Genomic DNA, 18,191 nt, shown 5'->3' with positions numbered 1-18,191 from the left:
ATTTAAAGAGATTAAGGATAGAGAGAATGCACACATATGTTTATACTGGTTCACTCTAAACCCAGAGCTACATCCAGTCTTCTCAGAAACCACTGAGGAATTCCACTAAGCAATCAAACCTAGATCACTTACACCACAACCAAAGAAGTGACCTTGATCCCCTCAAGAAACACACTCCTCTTGGTCAACACACCAACACTAAGAATGTTGATCTTGATCCCCTCAAGAACACACAACACTTCTCAGCAACCACACAAGGTTTCTATTAACAGATACAAGGATTACACTTGTTTACAGAACAAATTTGAAATCAATACAAGAGAAAATCCTATCTCACACACTTTGATCAATCTTAATCTCTAAGCAATCTCAACTCTTCAAAAACTCAAAATCAGTGAAAAAATCAAATCTGTTTTTCTGTATATATCAAAGTTGTTGTTTGTTATCAAATCTTAACAAACTATTAATTGAATTTAAAGATTGGTCAAAGCATTAAAAATTGGAGTGTAAACAGTTAGAAAATCATTTAATGCTCAGTCAAAGCATAAACCATTTTTCTGTTATGGTACCAAAACAAACAATCGATTGTTTCCATGAATCAATCGGTTGTTTTGGTTTTGACAGCAAGTCAACCATAAAATCAGTTTTCAACCTTTTCTAAAAACACCTAAGTATAAAACAATCGGTTGTTTTTCACTTAGCTTGAAAAGCACTTTTCTTTTAAAAGGATTGAGAATGCTTATGCTTTGGATTCAATCAAGAATGGGTTACATATTAAATCTACCCCAGAACCTATCTAAAGGACAACTCAGCAACAGCAAGCATAGCCAGCCTTCATCATCCTTCAAAGGGTTTGGATTCTTTAAAGCTTGAACACCACTTGGTTCAACAATTTTGGTTAGTTGACTTGCTGTCAAACCAAAACAATCGATTGTTTCGTGCAATCAATCAATTATTTGTTTGAAAATCCTAACAGAATCTATTTTCTTAGTTGAGTGTGCTTTAAATGATTTTCAAACTGAATGCGCTCCTGTTTTAAATGATTTGACCAATATTTGAAAGCTATAAATAGTTTGTTAATGTTTTATAAGAAACAAGAAAAGAGAAAAATAGATTTGAGTTTTTCAGAGTTTGCTTTCAAGATTTGATATTTCACTTTTCAGCTTTGGTTTTCTCAAGAGAAAGTGGAATAGGATTACATCTGTATTGATTTCAGTTCATTCTGTAACAAGTGTAATTCGTTCTGAATACTTTGTAAATTCTGGTATTGTAAAGCCAAGAAGGGTTGTGTGCTCTTGAGGTTGTCAAGATCAACATTCTTAGTGTGTGTGTTGAGCCAAAGGAAGTGTGTTTCTTGAGGGGATCAAGGTCACTTCTTTGGTGGTTTTGTGTGTAATCTGTAATTGATTGCTTAGTGGATTGCCCAGTGGATTATGGGGACTGGATGTAGCTCTTGGTTTAAGAGTGAACCAGTATAAACTGTTTGTGTATCTCTTTCTTCCCTTAAACTCATTTAAATTCAGTTGTTGTTGTTTTGCTGGTATAAACAACCGATTGTTTCGAAGAAACAACTGATTGTTTTTCTGGTGCTTTGCTGTTTTATGCTTTGTTTCTTGGCTAACTGAATTCCTAATATAGTTTCTTGCAAAGAATTTCATTCTAGCTTAAAAAGTTTTCAAAAACCCCCTTTAAACAATTCACCCCTCATCTCGTTTAAGATCATACATTCTAACAATTGGCATCAAGAACTTGGTACTTGAAAAAGTTTGATCCTAAAATCTTTTTTCAATGGCTGAAAAACTGCCTTTTGGAAATGGTGCTTCAATTAATAGACCACCCCTATTCTGTGGTTTGAATTATCAATTCTGGAAAGTTAGAATGAAAATCTTTGTTGAATCTCTTGACAAAGGAATTTGGGATGCAATTGAAAATGACCATTTTATTCCAAAATTTGAAAAAGATGGATCTTCCATTGAAAAACCTTGGTCTCAATGGACCAAATGATAAAAATAAATCAAATGGACCCACATTTGTAAGGGGACCAAATCTTGTTGCTTGAATTCATTTTCATGCAGGGATACTAGAAGAACATGAAGCTCGAAGTCATCTGATCAGGTTCTTGGAAGAAAAGGATTAAGACTGGAACTGAATTGAGGGTGTGTACGAGTCCAAGCTTTTTCAAAAGCCAAAAGAAGCATTCTTGGTCACAAACAATGACTCATTGAAGGGACTTCATAAAAGGATAAGACTTTCCTTATCTTTGCCTTTGTTTTTAACTACTGATTCATGTTTAAATTTCTTTTTCAAATGAGCATTAACATTTGTTTTGAACCTTTCTCAGTCTATGCTTGAAAATCACAATCTGTCAACATGTGGCAGAAAAACAACCGATTGTTTCCTCGAAACAACCGATTGTTTCTTCTTTGACAGCATTGTGAAAGAATTGAATTAATTTCTCTATACTTTCTGTCTGTTGCAGATCTCAATAATGAAAGGATCTTGAGTCAATAAACCAGTCTTGAAAGCCTGATTATGTTCTGGAGGAAGTTACAAGATGTCATAAAGGAATATATTCCATATCTTGAAAATTCAAAAGCCTTTATGTCTAGTCAAAGATCACATGTGTTGACCATGTTTTTTTCTGCTCTTTTCTGACGTTTTCTGTGCAGTGCTTGGACCAGTCTCTTATCTTGAAGATTGCAACCCACAATCACCAAAGGATCAAAGAAAGTATCTGATTTCCTATAAAATCTGTTGTAGCTGTTTTCTTTCACAAAAACAACCAATTGGGCCATCTCTTGCAACATCTCTTTCTCTCCTTGAGTGTGTGCCTTTGTCTCCTTTTTTTGTTGTCATGGAGTCCACTTCACCTACATCAAAGAGGATCAAAACAAGGGTTGTGAGGTAAGGAGGAAGGCTTGGGGGTTGGTTTTCAGGGGATAATGAGCTTATTGAGAGGTATCGCTTTGAGACAAGCACAAAAGTGATCAACAATCCAAAAGTTGTCTCCTTTGATTGGTTGAAAAGCCACAAGCTGGACAATGTGAGAAAGCTTCTCAAGGATCAGTTGCTGAAAAGATTCTTGGAGATGAAGGGAAACATTTATCCAGATTTAATTCGGGTATTCTACACAAACTTAAAGTTTGAAGGAAACAATCTTGTTTCACATGTTAAAGGTGTAAACATGGAAATTACCCATGATGTATAGGCTGCTGTAATTGGATTGAAATATGCTGGTCTTAGAATCAATAAAGGTAATCTTGGTGTTGTGGAAGATTTCAACAAGGTTCAATACTACAAAAGTTGTTTGAAGAATCAACAAACTCAAGTGAGAACTTGTTATGTTGGAGGGTTAAAGTTAGATTAAAGGGTGTTGGGTCTCATTGTCACTTGGATCCTAACTCCAAGGGGGAGCAACCATTCTGTTTTGACAGAAGAAGATCTTGTTTATATCTACTGCTTCATAAAGAAGATCAAGATCAACTGGATTCATATCATCAAAGAACATATGCAAAAGTCCATGAGGTTAAGTGATTACCATTATCCATATGTTGTTTTAATCTCTAAATTTTTGCTCTATTTTGAAGTGAATCTTGAAGATGAAACCTCTGAGTTGGTTAAATCAACACAAGAAGTGAACAATGGTTCACTAAGCAAAATAGGATTCACCAAGATAAATGGAAGATGGGTGAGCAAAGATGGTGATCATGGTGGTTCCTCTAGTGCTGCAGCTGCTGATTTTGATGAAGAAGATCAAGCTACTGATATGGATATCCACAATGAAGAACAACCTGCAACTAACTTTGATGCTGGAACAAGTGCAAAACATCAAGGGGGTGAGATTCCTTCTATCTTCTTTTGAAAGATACATGGTGGATAGACTTGATGGCTTTGCTGAAAATCAAAGAAATCTCCATGATCTTTGTGTGACAAATTTCCAGAGCTTTGACAATAAATTCCAGAGCATGGACACTCGCTTTCAGACCCTAGATGAAAAAATTGAAGTTGTTCAGAACCAAATCTTTGAGCTGCAATATGGCAAGGATGACTGAAGAAAACCAACCGGTTGAATGCTCGAAACAACCGATTGTTTTTGCTCTGTAACAATTTAATTGCTATTTCTTTTAAATTCTGTTTTATCTAGAACATTTTCTATTTTATCTCTTCTTATAGTCTATTTGTGAAGAAAAATAGTGGGAGATTTTATGTTGTGTTGTCTTAACGTCTGCAAACTCTATCTGTTTAAGTGATTGATATTTTTGTTGTTGCTGCTGATGCTTTATGGTTTGCTTTGGTTTTCCTTTTTTAGCTGGTTTTTTCTGTTGTATTGATTAAGCATAACACAAGCTCTATGTGCTATTCTAATCTGCTGCCATAAATGTTGTATATTACTTAAACTTTGTTTTGCAGGAATTGCTTTAGATTCAAACAAGTCCAACACAAGCAACCAGGGATTTGTCTTCATCAAATAGGGGAGATTGTTGAATCAAGTGTGATCAAAAGCTTTGAAGAATCCAAATCCTAGTGTTTGATGGAAGGTTGAAGTTGCTTGAAGTTACTGTTGTGTTTTAGAGTAGGATCTGGGTAGTTTATCTGTGTAATCCACTCTTTGTTGAATCTAAAGCTAAAACATTTTCAAATCTTCTAAGTTTAAAGTGTTTTTCAAACTAAGTGAAAAACAACCTGTTGTTTTGTCGAAACAACCAATTGTTTTACTCTTAGGTGTTTTTGAAAAGGTTGAAAACTATTTTGGTTAGTTGACTTGCTGTCAAACCAAAACAATCGATTGTTTGTTTGAAAATCCTAACAGAATCTGTTTTGTTAGTTGAGTGTGCTTTAAATGATTTTCAAACTGAATGCGCTCCTGTTTTAAATGCTTTGACCAATATTTGAAAGCTATAAATAGTTTGTTAATGTTTTATAAGAAACAAGAAAAGAGAAAAATAGATTTGAGTTTTTCAGAGTTTGCTTTCAAGATTTGATATTTCACTTTTCAGCTTTGGTTTTCTCAAGAGAAAGTGGAATAGGATTACATCTGTATTGATTTCAGTTCATTCTGTAACAAGTGTAATTCGTTCTGAATACTTTGTAAATTCTGGTATTGTAAAGCCAAGAAGGGTTGTGTGCTCTTGAGGTTGTCAAGATCAACATTCTTGGTATGTGCTGAGCCAAAGGAAGTGTGTTTCTTGAGGGGATCAGGGTCACTTCTTTGGTGGCTTTGTGTGTAATCTGTAATTGATTGCTTATTGGATTGCCCAGTGAATTCTGGGGACTGGATGTAGCTCTTGGTTTAAGAGTGAACCAATATAAATTGTTTGTGTATCTCTTTCTTCATTTAAACTCATTTAAATTCAGTTGTTGTTGTTTTGCTGGTATAAACAACCGATTGTTTCGAAGAAACAATTGATTGTTTTTCTGGTGCTTTGTTGTTTTATGCTTTGTTTCTTGGCTAACTGAATTCCTAATCTGGTTTCTTGCAAAGAATTTCATTCTAGCTTAAAATTTTTTCGAAAACCCCCTTTAAACAATTCACCCCCCATCTTGTTTAAGGTCATACATTCTAACACCTTGGTGGGCAAGAGTGAGAGGAGAGAAGAAGGGGGGCGGCTAGGGTTGACTCTAGGTCAATGTCGCACCCTTTAGGATAGATACTAGAAGGTAGGTTAAAAAACTCAAAACCTAGGCGCACATGTTATGCTAAGTACACCATAATCTATTGAAATTAAAAATAAAGAAACTAGCTGGTGCTCAACTCCAATTATGTGGGCTCTACTCCTGGTGATCCTCTGGAGAATGATAGGCTCTGAGGCAGAGGCACTGACTATGGAATGATCTTGACCTAGCCATGGGTCCCATGTCATGCTCCTGGTCATCCTTCTGGAAGGTTGGACTAGCTTAGTGACTAGCTTAGAGGGAGAAATGGACACAAACCAGAGCATCTTTTGTTCTTCATGTTGGTCTTCTTAAGAATAAAACAAGTTGTAAATAAGTTGGGCTCACTTTAGGGATCCAAATAGCAAAGATAGGCTAGAATAGGTGCCTATAGCATAATAGGGGTGTAGTTATCATTTTAGCTTGTTTATAGCCCTTTAGGAAGGCTTTTTTACTTAGTTTCTAGAAGAACAAGCCTAAGGTGCGGTTTTGACTTAGTCAAACCCTAAAGGAAACCCCCTCACACATTTACCACCCTACCCTTTCCCTTCTTGCCCACCAAGGCACCCATTCCTATAAATATGGTGCCTTACTCCATGTATTTACATGTTAAATTTGAATAGAAAATTTACTTTGCACAATTTGTGTTAGGTGTTTGTGAGGCTTGTTTCCTCTTAGCATTAGGTCTCATCTTGAGTGATTGGAGAGCTCTCAAGTGGCAGACATCAACACTTATCTTGAAAGAAAAACACACTCCAAATGGCGTGTCCAACTCTCTTCCACCACATAAGCATTTCCTTCCTTCATCTCTTCCATTTTTCCATTACTCCATTTATCTTTGTGTTCTTATGTTCTTATTTTCCTCCATTTTCAATTTGGTTTCCATCATGCTTTTATGTTTCCTTCCATGTTCATTTAATTTCCACCCTTCATCTTCAATCACCATATACTTGTATTTTTCCTTTGTCCTCTAGAAGTGAACCTTCACACTTACTTAACCACTTGGTTAAGTTCGTGTCAGTGAGGATCTTCTTTGGGTTCTCACCATATAATTGATAAAAATCTCAATCCTAAGCAAAGTGTCATATCTAAAATGGATAAATTTAAAATCAACTCACATCACTTAGTCCCTATACATCAATTTTTTCCAAAACCAACTCAAAAAAATAGACAAAGATGAACTTACTCTAAAACAAATTCTGATCGGGCATATTTACTTGTTCTCCACTAGAATCACTAAGATGGACTCTGATTTACGATAAGATAAAACAAATCTTTGAAAAGTTTAGATAAAAGATAAAGAAAGTAGAGAGAAAGTGTTATAAAAATATGGTAATTTTTTTGAAATTATTTTTTTATAAGCTTTATAATTAAATAATCAAATATTTATATTAGCTTAGTTGTATCATTTCTCCTCTTACACAATTAATTAGTTATTTTCCCTTTATAAGATAACATTCGTGTCTCATTTTCTTTAAATTTATACTAATATTAAATATGTAATTATAATAATTTTACTAAATTTATTCATATATTTTATATTAATTATTTAATTTTACATTTTAAACAGCGTTCTCATAAAAATATAACATTTTTGTATTTTTATATGAAAATTTATAGTTGAGTAAAAAATATATTTTATATTATTATATAAGATAACCAAATACTTCAGTTTATTAAAAAAATAAAATACTAAAATGTTATTATATTAAAAACATAAAAAAATCTATTTTAAAACTTAAAAAAAAATTTGCCACAAGTTAAGTTGATAAGGAAAGTCTAGGGACAATTTATCTTCATTAAAAGGGTTTATTTGCTCTGTAGTAAAGAAGTGAGAGGATTTCGGCTGTAGTAAAGAAGTGAGAGGATTTCGGCTATTTGGATTCAAGGTTATATGTGAAAGAAAATGAAATGATATACATGTGAACAATAAATATCTTATTCTCTCAAAATGAAGAGATATAGAAAGAAAATCACGTCTGCGTGTATTATTTCTAAATTTATCCTCATTTATTCTCCTGTTTTATTATCTTTTATTTTTCATTTCTGCAAGACTTTTTAATATTAAAAAATAGTATTTTTTTATTTTTATAAGATGTGATTTATTTTATAATTTTCTATATATTTTTAATATTTTAAGAAATTACTTAGAATTTATGTTTTTATTTAATTTGTTGTTGTGTTTATATTAATATATTTTTGTGTATAATTATTATGTTTATGAGTTATAATTTATTTAATTATATTTTTTTATGAAATTATTTTCTATTGTTAATTACGTTATTTTTTTTAGTGTTTTTAATTTTTCATGATTACAGAGTTTTTAATATTAAAAAATAATATTTTTATTTATTTATATAATATTTGATTTATTTTCGAAATTTATAAATTATTATACATGTTTAATATTTTTAAGAAATTATTTTTATTTAATTTGTTGAATAATTTTTTTTTAATTATAATTTTTAAATTATACCTATTTACATTTAATACATATATTTTTTTAATTATAAATTTTAAGTTTATAAATATGTGAAAAATTATTTATTTTTAAACAAAAAAACTCATTTCATTATTAAAAAAATTTAATAGGTAAGGGTAAATTTGTATAGTAACATTTTACAGCTTTGAAAATAATTCAAAATTCTATCACAACCATCACATCACTCACAAACTTTATAAACTTTCCTCACACATCTACTCTAATATACTTCAATCCAAACACCATCACTTTCTTCAAACTTTCCTCTCACATTCTCATACATCCACGTCCTCAAATCCTCACACATTTTCTCCCTAATCCAAACACACTCTAATGCTCTATTTGCATCCGCATACTGATATTAAAATAACAAAAAAATTAGTTGTTTGTTTATGCTCAATTGGGAGGATTGAAAAGCCCTAGAGGGGGAGGGATAAAATCCATCCCTTGTGCCAAGCCAGGAAAGGCAATGAAAGATTACTTTTTTTACATCATACCATTAAAATGTCAAAATTACTCTCAATTAAATTTTTTATGCACATATAAAAAAATATTTTATATGTATTATAAAATATAAATACAAATAAAATAATTAATTATAATAATATAATAGTAATAAAATAAACATATTTATATAATAATAATATAAATGTATTTATATAGTAATAGTAAAAAAAACAAATTACTAATATAAATGTAAAAACTATGAAATAATAATAATATATTTAAAACTTAAAATATGAATAATATATAAAAAGTAATAAAATTATAAATAATAATAGTAACTAAAATAAATTTTTATAATAATAATAATAAATTATAAACAATAATAATAAATATAAATATAAATATAAATTACATATTTAATAATAATTAAAATAAATTTACTAAATAATAATATTAAAAATAATAAAAATTTATTTTAATTTTGATTTGATTCTATAAAAATATATTTTATATGTATTTATAAAATTTTAATTAACTAAAAATTACAGAAAATAATCTCATATTTTATTATTTAAATATTTTTTAAGGAAGTGGTAAATTTGTAAACTTACATTTTAGACATTTAAAAAAAATAAAAATCCCCTAACAACTATCATATCATTTAACTTTAATAAACTTTTCTCACAAATCTATTTTAACCTACTTTAATCCAAACAACCTCAATTTCTTTACACTTTTCTCTCAAATCAATACTACTAGCATTCAAGTTAACACTATTTACTCGGATAAAAAAACAACAACAAAAATTCATTTGTTTCTAGTCAACTGTGAGGATTGAAAAATAGTGATTTGAGGGAGAGGGAAAAAATCCATCCCTTGTGCCAAGCGAGGAAAGGGAATGAAAAAGTAAAAAAATTTACATCATACCATTGAAATGTTAAAATTACCCTGAATTAATTTTTTTTGCACGTATAAAATAATATTTTATATGTATTATAAAATATAAATATAAATAAAATAATTAATTATAATAATATAATAGTAATAAAATAAAAATATTTATATAATAATAATAATATAAATGTGTTCTCGCCGGTTGACTCTAACGACGATCTTACGCCCGCCCGGATTCGCGCTTTCTTAGATCGAAGCACCTTGTACCTACAAAGACAAAGGGGACGCCCTAGCGGCTGTTTACATTCCAACGCTCAAGTCAATACTGGGGCAGCAAAAACCGTATGCGTGTGTAATAATTCTAAACTTAGAATTTTGTACCATCTTAGGGTTTTCAACACCCTTATATACGTGATAAGTAGGGTTGTTGGAGTCACGTCCTCACGCCGCTATTACACAGTCTTAGCGTAATCTAGCACGTAGGATTGCCCTTGACTGGAGTGCAACAATTAACAGGATGGCCACCAAGGTACCAAATCATGCACCAACCCTCCTGGGGGCCCTGTTCTTTGGGTACCCTAAGTATTCACGTGCCATGTATGCAACCTACCCCTGAAAATCATAACCCTAATGGGCCTTAGCGCCTCCCGTGGTTCTTTACTTGTGTTGCGCCTGAATGCACTATTCACACCACACATGAACTCTTCGTGACCTAGGGCTTCCCCTTATCTTTGGGTGCTTTTACTGATAACTGATATGTTCTTCTGGGACCCACCTCTCGCGACCCCATTTGTTGTGTCACTGCCTGAGGAGTCATCGGCCCTCCTGTATACCTAATGACTCTTCGGCCCTCCTTTGTGGTCGACGTCTGACGACTATTCGACACGCTAGCTTATACCGCTTGTGGGACCCAGCTTACGTGACTCCCCATTCCAGTTCTCGAGGTCCGATGACTGGTCGGTATAAAATGTAAAAACTATGAAATAATAATAATATATTTAAAATTTAAAATAGGAATAATATATAAAAAAAGTAAAAAAATTATAAATAATAATAGTAATTAAAATAATTTTTATAATAATAATAATAATAATAAATTATAAACAATAATAAAAAAAATATAAATATAATTACATATTTAATAATAATTAAAATAAATTTATTAAATAATAATATTAACAATAATAAAAATTAATTTTTAATTTTAATTTTATTTTATAAAAATATATTTTATATGTATTTATAAAATTTTAATTAAATCAAGTTTAAAAAAAAATTCATATTTTATTATTTAAATATTTTTTAAAGAAAGGTAAATTTACAAGCTTATATTTTATACATTTTAAAAACAATAAAAATTTCTTAATTTCTTAATACATTTTAAAAACAATAAAAATTTCTTAATTTCTTAATGACTATCATATTATTCATAAACTTCAATCAACTTTTCTCACAAGTATAATCTAACATATCTTAATTCAAACAACCTCACTTTCTTTCCACTTTTCTCTTAAATCACTACAAATTCACTCACTTAAATCATCTTCCTAATCATCCACAATGGCGGCAAATAATAATGGTAGTTAAAGAATTATGGGAATTATTTAGCAGAGAGACGTTTTCTGAATCATATGATATGTCATTATTAAACAACAGAATTTGGTGAGCCACGTGATTCAGTTATGTTATCTTTTCAACATTTTGGCTAACACTAGCAGACAAAAGCGATTATGTTGGAAAAACAACTGGCTCTTTTGTTGATACTACTTTGCAGTGTTTCTTCTCATGTCCAAAATTGTCTTGGGTTAGAAGATGGAATCAGCAGATCTCAATTCCCAAAAGGGTTCCTCTTCGGAGCATCCACTTCCTCCTACCAGGTAAATCTTTTACTTTACCTTTCCCTGCCTTCAAATTAACGTTGGAGTTTCTATAAACTTTTTCCCTGAAATATACCAACTTTGTTGGAGTTACAGGTTCCTTACTTTTCCTTTTCAGTTTCTGAAATATTTAAAAGTTGCTGTTTTTATAATGGGGGTTTTCATTTTTTTCTTCTGAACATAAAAGATTGAGGGAGCACCTCTTGAAGATGGAAAGGGGTTAAGCAACTGGGATGTTTTTAGTCATATTCCAGGTAAATTGTGTCGGTGGAATATGAAAAGTCTATCTTCATTTCTTGTTGTGCATAAAGTTATGAAATTATGATGATGAACCTGAATGATCATCATGGAATTTGATAAATTTTCAGGAAAGATAAGCAATGATGAGAATGGTGACATTGCAGATGATCATTATCATCTATATTCGGTAAATATCAGCTTCATATTTTACCTTTCTTTGTTATAATATAGCATCGTTGACTTACTTAATCAGTGTCCTTCTTACTGACAGGAAGACATCAAGTTGATGTCCTCTCTTGGGATTAACGTGTATCGATTTTCTATTTCATGGACAAGGATTCTACCTAGTAAGTAATTAACAATAATACACATAAATAGTTCTTTTGATCTTTCATCAAAAATATTCTGATCAATTTGGTCTTCATTAACAGGAGGGATATATGGGGACATAAATCCAAGTGGAATAAAGTTCTACAACAAAATCATAGACAATCTGCTGCTTAGAGGTGAAGTAAAATTGCCCACGTTGTTCTTTATATTCCACAATAATGCTACTTTGTTTTGACTTCAGATTGATGACATTCACTTTTGGCAAGACACAAGAACTAACTCTCCCTAGAAAAGAAAACTACAGTTGTTTTATGGAACTTCATATTTAATATTTATGTTTATAACCGCATGACATTATCCTAAGTTGTACCTAAGTCTGAAGATGGTGTGCTTACTCCAGGGATTGAGCCATTTGTGACAATTCACCATCATGACTTGCCACGAGAACTGGAAGAACAATATGGTGGTTGGCTTAGTCCCCTGATACAGTAAATGCGCTGATCTTACTATTTCAGCCCTATGATATAAATGCTAGAAATTTTGGAAATTTGCCACTTTTTCTAAGAAATTGCCCTCTAAGCTGATGAATTCCTCAGCATAACTGAAGCCTGAAACTTAAGCTAAGTTTACTGTAAACCTTTGAAAATCGTGTATTCTTTTATTGTAGGAGAGATTTTGTTTACTTTGCTGAAATTTGTTTCAAGAGCTTTGGAGACAGGATTAAGTACTGGACTACCATCAATGAACCAAACCTAATTGCAGACTTTGCCTTTATAAGAGGAACATATCCCCCTGGTCACTGCTCCCCACCTTTTGGAAATTGCTCTGCTGGTAACTCTGATGTTGAGCCTCTCATTGCCATGCACAATATGTTACTTTCACATGCCAAGGCTGTTGAGTTGTACCGGAAGCATTTTCAGGTATTTGTTGTCACATTTTCTAGTAGGGGAGAAAGGATTAAAGGCTAAGATGGGCTTCTAATTGATAAACTAATCCAGGAAAAGCAAGGTGGAGTCATTGGCATTGTTGCTCATACCTTCATGTATGAACCTCTTAGAGACGAAGAATATGATAGACAAGCTGTGAAAAGAGTATTGTCTTTTGTTGTATCCTGGTAAGTTGGTTAGTAAGTACTATCATAAATTATTATGTACTTTATTAATGAAAAGATTAGCAGCACAAGAAAATTCTGATATTTTGTAGGTGCTTAGATCCCTTGGTTTTTGGTGAGTACCCTGCTGAAATGCGCTCTATTCTTGGAAGCCAGTTGCCAAAATTCTCTCATGAGGAGAAGAATCTCATAAAAGGAAGCTCTGACTTCATTGGCATCAATAACTATGGAACTCTTTATGCCAAGGACTGCTCCCTCTCTGCTTGTCCTATAGGAGCAGATCGTCCAATAAGAGGCTTTGTAGAAACAACCGGAATAAGAGATGGCATTCCTATTGGTGATCAGGTTCTACTGTGTCCTCCATCTGCTCAAACCATTGTGTTATACTGTTTACTTAAATGTTTGATAAAGGAAAAAAATTCAACATAATCTGTGATACATTTTCTTTTATTCAAGTAGACAGGAAACCCAAGGTTCTTTGTGGTTCCCAGTGGCCTTGAGAAGATTGTAGACTACATCAAGATAAGATACCATAACAGGCCCATGTATATTACAGAAAATGGTGAGCTAAAACTATATGCCTTTCATGATCTCATTTTCTCCCATTTTTTTATTTTCCTGGGTTGTTGCTTGCTTGACCAATGAATGAGTAATGTAATCTCAAACATTTTACCTTGCATCAAGGGACAAGGAACCTTAACTATTGAGGGTTGTTTTTGTGAAGGTATTAGTTAATAACTTACGGATGACCACATGAAAATTGTTTCAGGATATTCATCACCACCCAAACCGGATGAGACAGTGAATGATCTACTACAAGATTTCAAACGAGTAGATTTTCATAAAGCTTACCTTGCAGCTCTACTTAGAGCCATAAGGTGAGTGATGGGGAATGGAATAGGAGTAGCAACATTGCTTAAGGCCTATTCTTAGTTACTTTGTTTACAAGGAGGGATTTTATTATGTGCAGGAAAGGTGCGGATGTAAGAGGATATATGATATGGTCATTGATGGACAACTTTGAATGGGCAAGTGGCTATGGCATCAGATATGGTCTTTATTATGTGAATAGAGACACTCTTGAGCGGATTCCCAAACTTTCTGTTCAATGGTTTTCTAGTTTCCTCAACAACACTATCAACACCAGCAAACAAGACTTGAGTGAGCAATATGTTAGGAGCAAAGATGCAATGACTTTTGGTTTCAAAGTTATTTGAACTAGCTGAAATGCATGGATGCTACTCTTTGAACCCACACCTAAACTAAGATAATTTTTCATGTTAGAATACCAGCAACATACTCTTTACCATATTTAATTGTTGATTGAAAATTTGTTGGAATTCTCAAAATTTTCTGGAACTTAGAATTTTACAAGTGTCACTCGTGATTTTACAGTCTACAAAAATATTTGATCAATATCAGATAGTATGTTTGAAAAATCTTATGAGTAGCACTTATCTTTTTGGGCTAATTCTCCCTACATCAGATTATTTGTCTGCACCCAACACTTATTTTAAAATCCTAAACTGCCCTTATCACCTTTATTTCAAAAAAATAACTGCAGAGGAACTCTTTTATTGTGGTGGAGGCGTTTTGAGTGGAGGTGGTAGTGGTGTAGTGGTGTAGTGGTTTGCTATGGTGGTGGTGGAGGCCAAAGCATTACTATTGGGTGCGGTAGAGTTGCCTTTTCAGGTAAGCATTTTCGCTTTCATGTGGTGGTTGCAGCTGCAAATTGTTCGAAGTTGTTACCGAATATCAGGATTCAGAGAGTGACATATGGATGCAGATATCTTGACGTCTGTGTCCAAATAAGAATGCGGATACTCATATCAGTAAGGCACATCTCAGTTCCAAACTTGTAGATCCAGAACTGCCTTATTTATGTTGTGGACATAGATAACCGGAAGGTTAAGGGCAAAATAGACATTTTTTGTGCAGGTGGGTGCAGATCACAATTGATCTAGTCTAAGGAGAATTAGCCATCTTTCTGTTTATACCATGTTTTGTTGAAGAATTATGAACCCACAACCACAACATTAGCAAGCAAAAAGGGTCTTGTAGGAGAGACAAATTCACAAATTTGAACCACCATAGTGCAAATGTTTGAATTCATTGTTGAACCTAGACAATGTACTGCAAGCTCCTTCACAACTTTTATTTTTAAAACACTTTCAATATCTTTTACCAATATGCTTGAAATCTCTTATATTCCAAAGAAATTAATGCTATTTTTTGAAGTAGGAAGGATTTTCTAAATGCATATTTTTCTGAGACAATTTGGTGTCTTTTTCTTGGCTAGCAGTATTTCTTCACCTCCAAGAACTTACATGCATGAAAGAAGAGAAGGCTTAATTAGGGCTTCTTAGATGCTAGACAAGGCTTAAATTTGTACGAAAAAATAACTAACATAAATCATAATTTGTAAACATATTGATAACATCAAGCTGGAATAGCTCAGTTGGTTAGAGCGTGTGGCTGTTAACCACAAGGTCGGAGGTTCAAGCCCTCCTTCTAGCGTTTTTTTTATACCATTTTATTTTTTCGTTTAATGGTTATGGTTCAGCCAAGTAATTGTACACAAAACAATTTTGTTATAATTCAAAAACTTTTTTCTTAACGAATTATTTTTGAAAATATAGTTATTTTTATTTCATTCTCTTTTCTATTTCCTTTTATGTAAACCAAAACAAATGGGAAATGTTTTGATAAGTTTATTGTGAAGCGAGTATTTGAAAATTGTATCAACACCTATTTTAATACAATATTTTGACTAACATAAGTCGATTTGCATTAATAGACAATGTTTATTGATATGAAAAAAATAATAATAGATTAATACACTATAAATCTTTTTTACGCCATAATGCTTATGTTAATGTTCATACTTAACATATTGTCAATAGATATAATTAAAACTCAAATAGAATACTTAATAATTAATGATTATGTTAATGTTATAGTTACTGTATGAATACTTGTTATTATACTGAAATATTAAGATTGAAATTATATGTTATATGAAAAAGGTATATTTTACTTAATTGTTGAACCCTCTCTATGTGAGGACTGAAATGATGACTCGACGATTTCGAGTTCTAAAAGAGGAGGTATATTTTTTAATATGATAATAAATTTTATTTAAAGAATTTATTTTACTGTTTAAAGTTTATACACTAAAAAATTATTTATAATTCAAAATTTTAAATTCAAGTTATTTTTTTAAAATAAACTAATTAGGGTTTTTTTTTAATAAATTATATAAGTCTATTTTTTTAAAATATGCGTCTTTATATTTTTAAATTGATGAATTTAATTTTGTTATTTTAAAAAATATTGGTTATTTCTTCCTGCACCTAACAAATTGCATTTCATTATTTTCGAAGAAGATTGTTTACCCCTTTTAAAAATGTTCTTTCTGAAATATTTTTGAAATATATTTTCTGGAACATATTTTATTAATTATGAATTTACCAATCTAAAAATAAAAAAAATAAAAAAATGTGTTCCATAATGAATATTTCAGAATGATTTTTTATCTTCCGTATTTTCCATTTTGGAAGCTCCCTTTGCTTACGGAATCTCTATTTCGGAAATTTTTTCTTACATAACCAATATTCCAAAATACTCAAAACTGTGAATGGGTAATTTTGGTATTTCAAAAAATATAAGGGTGTAGGAAGAAAAATGTAGAGGTGCAGAAAGAAACTTCCAAAAATATTTGTATTTTCTTTAATTGGGCTTTTAGGCCCATTTACTAACTTTGTTGGGCCTCTAATTTAATCATTGTCGCCAAAAAAATGTTCTCATTGTTCCTCTTAGCATAAAATAAAAGAGTTCTGATATGTTGACACCTCTGTCAACCACACACATTTGACAAAGTCCTTCATGGCATGACGCGTCAGTAGTAGAATTACGTGGCTTAAGTAGAATGATGTGGCAACTACAATCAAAAATCGAAATTTGAAGAGAGACTTTTCATTCCCGCCTGCGTTTCCGTCTTTTAGTTCTCTTGCTCTTGCTTTTGCTCTTATCTTACTATTCTTTTGTTGTTCTTTGATGTCGTTCTTTTGCTATTCTTTGTTGTCATTGTGTGTGGTGTCAGGGTCATGTGGTCGTGTGGTGTATAACTGTTCGTTGGCCCGCTCTGCATGTGGTGACTGTCTTCCCACTAGTGTATAGGTTTGTGTGTTGGCCTTGGGTGATGGGCCGGGGTGGTTATTGCAAGGGTTGTTCGCTGAGACATTGGAGATTAGAAAGTTGTGAAAGACTTGTTGTTTGTATATGTTTGTCATTTATGGGATTATATAATCTTTCCTTATATTAAATGTTTTATCATATCTAGTCTAACTAGTGGACAAATGTGTTGGCATTTATGGTATATTTGAAAATTTAAAATTTTAGGAGGTTTTTTTTATTTGAATTTTTCATATTCAAATTTGATATTTAAAGCATTTTAAATGTTTTGATGTCTACACTAACTAAAACATTCCATTGGTGTTGCAGGATGAATATGATATAATTTGTCTTTGTTAACACAATAGTTATCTATGGTCTTTTGAAAATATAATCACTACCATCAATGAATATGTGGTGATAAGATTTCTTTCAAAGGCGACTTTACTTACATTTGGTAGAGTTGGACATATTTATCCTAAAACTATAATTTTATAATGGATGATCAAGGTATAAATAAAAATTAATGGACAAAAGTACAATGTACTTGAAACTAAAAGTTTTGTGTTTTAAGTTATCTGATCTACCTATTTTATTAGTGTTCATGGTATTGTAATGAATCATCTCATTTTTACACCATGTATGTGTCGACCTACTGTTGTAAGTATACTGAAGTTAAGCACGAGTAATGTTAGTTCATATGTTTATTTTCTTCCCTCTCAATGCTTCACTAAAATTAGTAAGAAAAAAGATACAATTTATTCATCATTGTTCTATACAAATTAAAAATTACAGTACTGGAACCACCCAATCGTGATGATTCCTTAGTTCCTTTGACAGAGCCTATCTTAGATTGTTGGATATCACATTTTACACAAGACGAATCATATAAAATTGATAATAATTTATTGATAACTTTGAAAAACTGCTTTAGAAATATCTATAGAAAAACTAAACTTACACTCCATAAAAAAATTAAGTGATT

The 18,191-nt window shown here is 31.7% G+C and overlaps 1 protein-coding gene, 1 long non-coding RNA gene and 1 other non-coding gene across 4 annotated transcripts; all 3 read left to right on the top strand.

Moving 5' to 3' along the window:
* Window positions 1-11,109: 11,109 nt before the first annotated feature.
* LOC137835284 (beta-glucosidase 18-like) lies at window positions 11,110-14,382 on the top strand. 2 transcript variants are annotated; one of them, XM_068643727.1, is made up of 12 exons: window positions 11,110-11,352; window positions 11,540-11,606; window positions 11,721-11,779; window positions 11,864-11,939; window positions 12,024-12,098; window positions 12,323-12,410; window positions 12,590-12,842; window positions 12,921-13,036; window positions 13,126-13,378; window positions 13,493-13,595; window positions 13,803-13,911; window positions 14,004-14,382. In XM_068643727.1, the coding sequence occupies exons 1-12, from the start codon at window positions 11,206-11,208 to the stop codon at window positions 14,248-14,250; spliced, it is 1,593 nt and encodes a 530-aa protein (XP_068499828.1). In that variant the 5' UTR covers window positions 11,110-11,205; the 3' UTR covers window positions 14,251-14,382. The 2 variants fall into 2 exon arrangements, with proteins under 2 accessions (XP_068499828.1, XP_068499829.1); XM_068643728.1 differs by having other exon boundaries at window positions 11,211-11,352; window positions 11,471-11,606.
* Window positions 14,383-14,731: 349 nt separating this feature from the next.
* LOC137835285 (uncharacterized) lies at window positions 14,732-15,210 on the top strand. Its single transcript, XR_011085061.1, has 2 exons — window positions 14,732-14,865; window positions 14,972-15,210. It is a non-coding gene; the product is annotated as an uncharacterized lncRNA (long non-coding RNA).
* Window positions 15,211-15,476: 266 nt separating this feature from the next.
* Window positions 15,477-15,550, top strand: TRNAN-GUU (transfer RNA asparagine (anticodon GUU)). Its single transcript has one exon. It is a non-coding gene; the product is annotated as a tRNA-Asn (tRNA).
* Window positions 15,551-18,191: the final 2,641 nt, after the last annotated feature.

Source organism: Phaseolus vulgaris, chromosome 5, assembly GCF_000499845.2.
Source record: "Phaseolus vulgaris cultivar G19833 chromosome 5, P. vulgaris v2.0, whole genome shotgun sequence".
NCBI classification, from domain to species: Eukaryota; Viridiplantae; Streptophyta; class Magnoliopsida; order Fabales; family Fabaceae; genus Phaseolus; species Phaseolus vulgaris.
The sequence above is the reverse complement of the archived record's forward strand: the minus strand, read 5'-3'. Positions and strand labels throughout refer to the sequence as shown.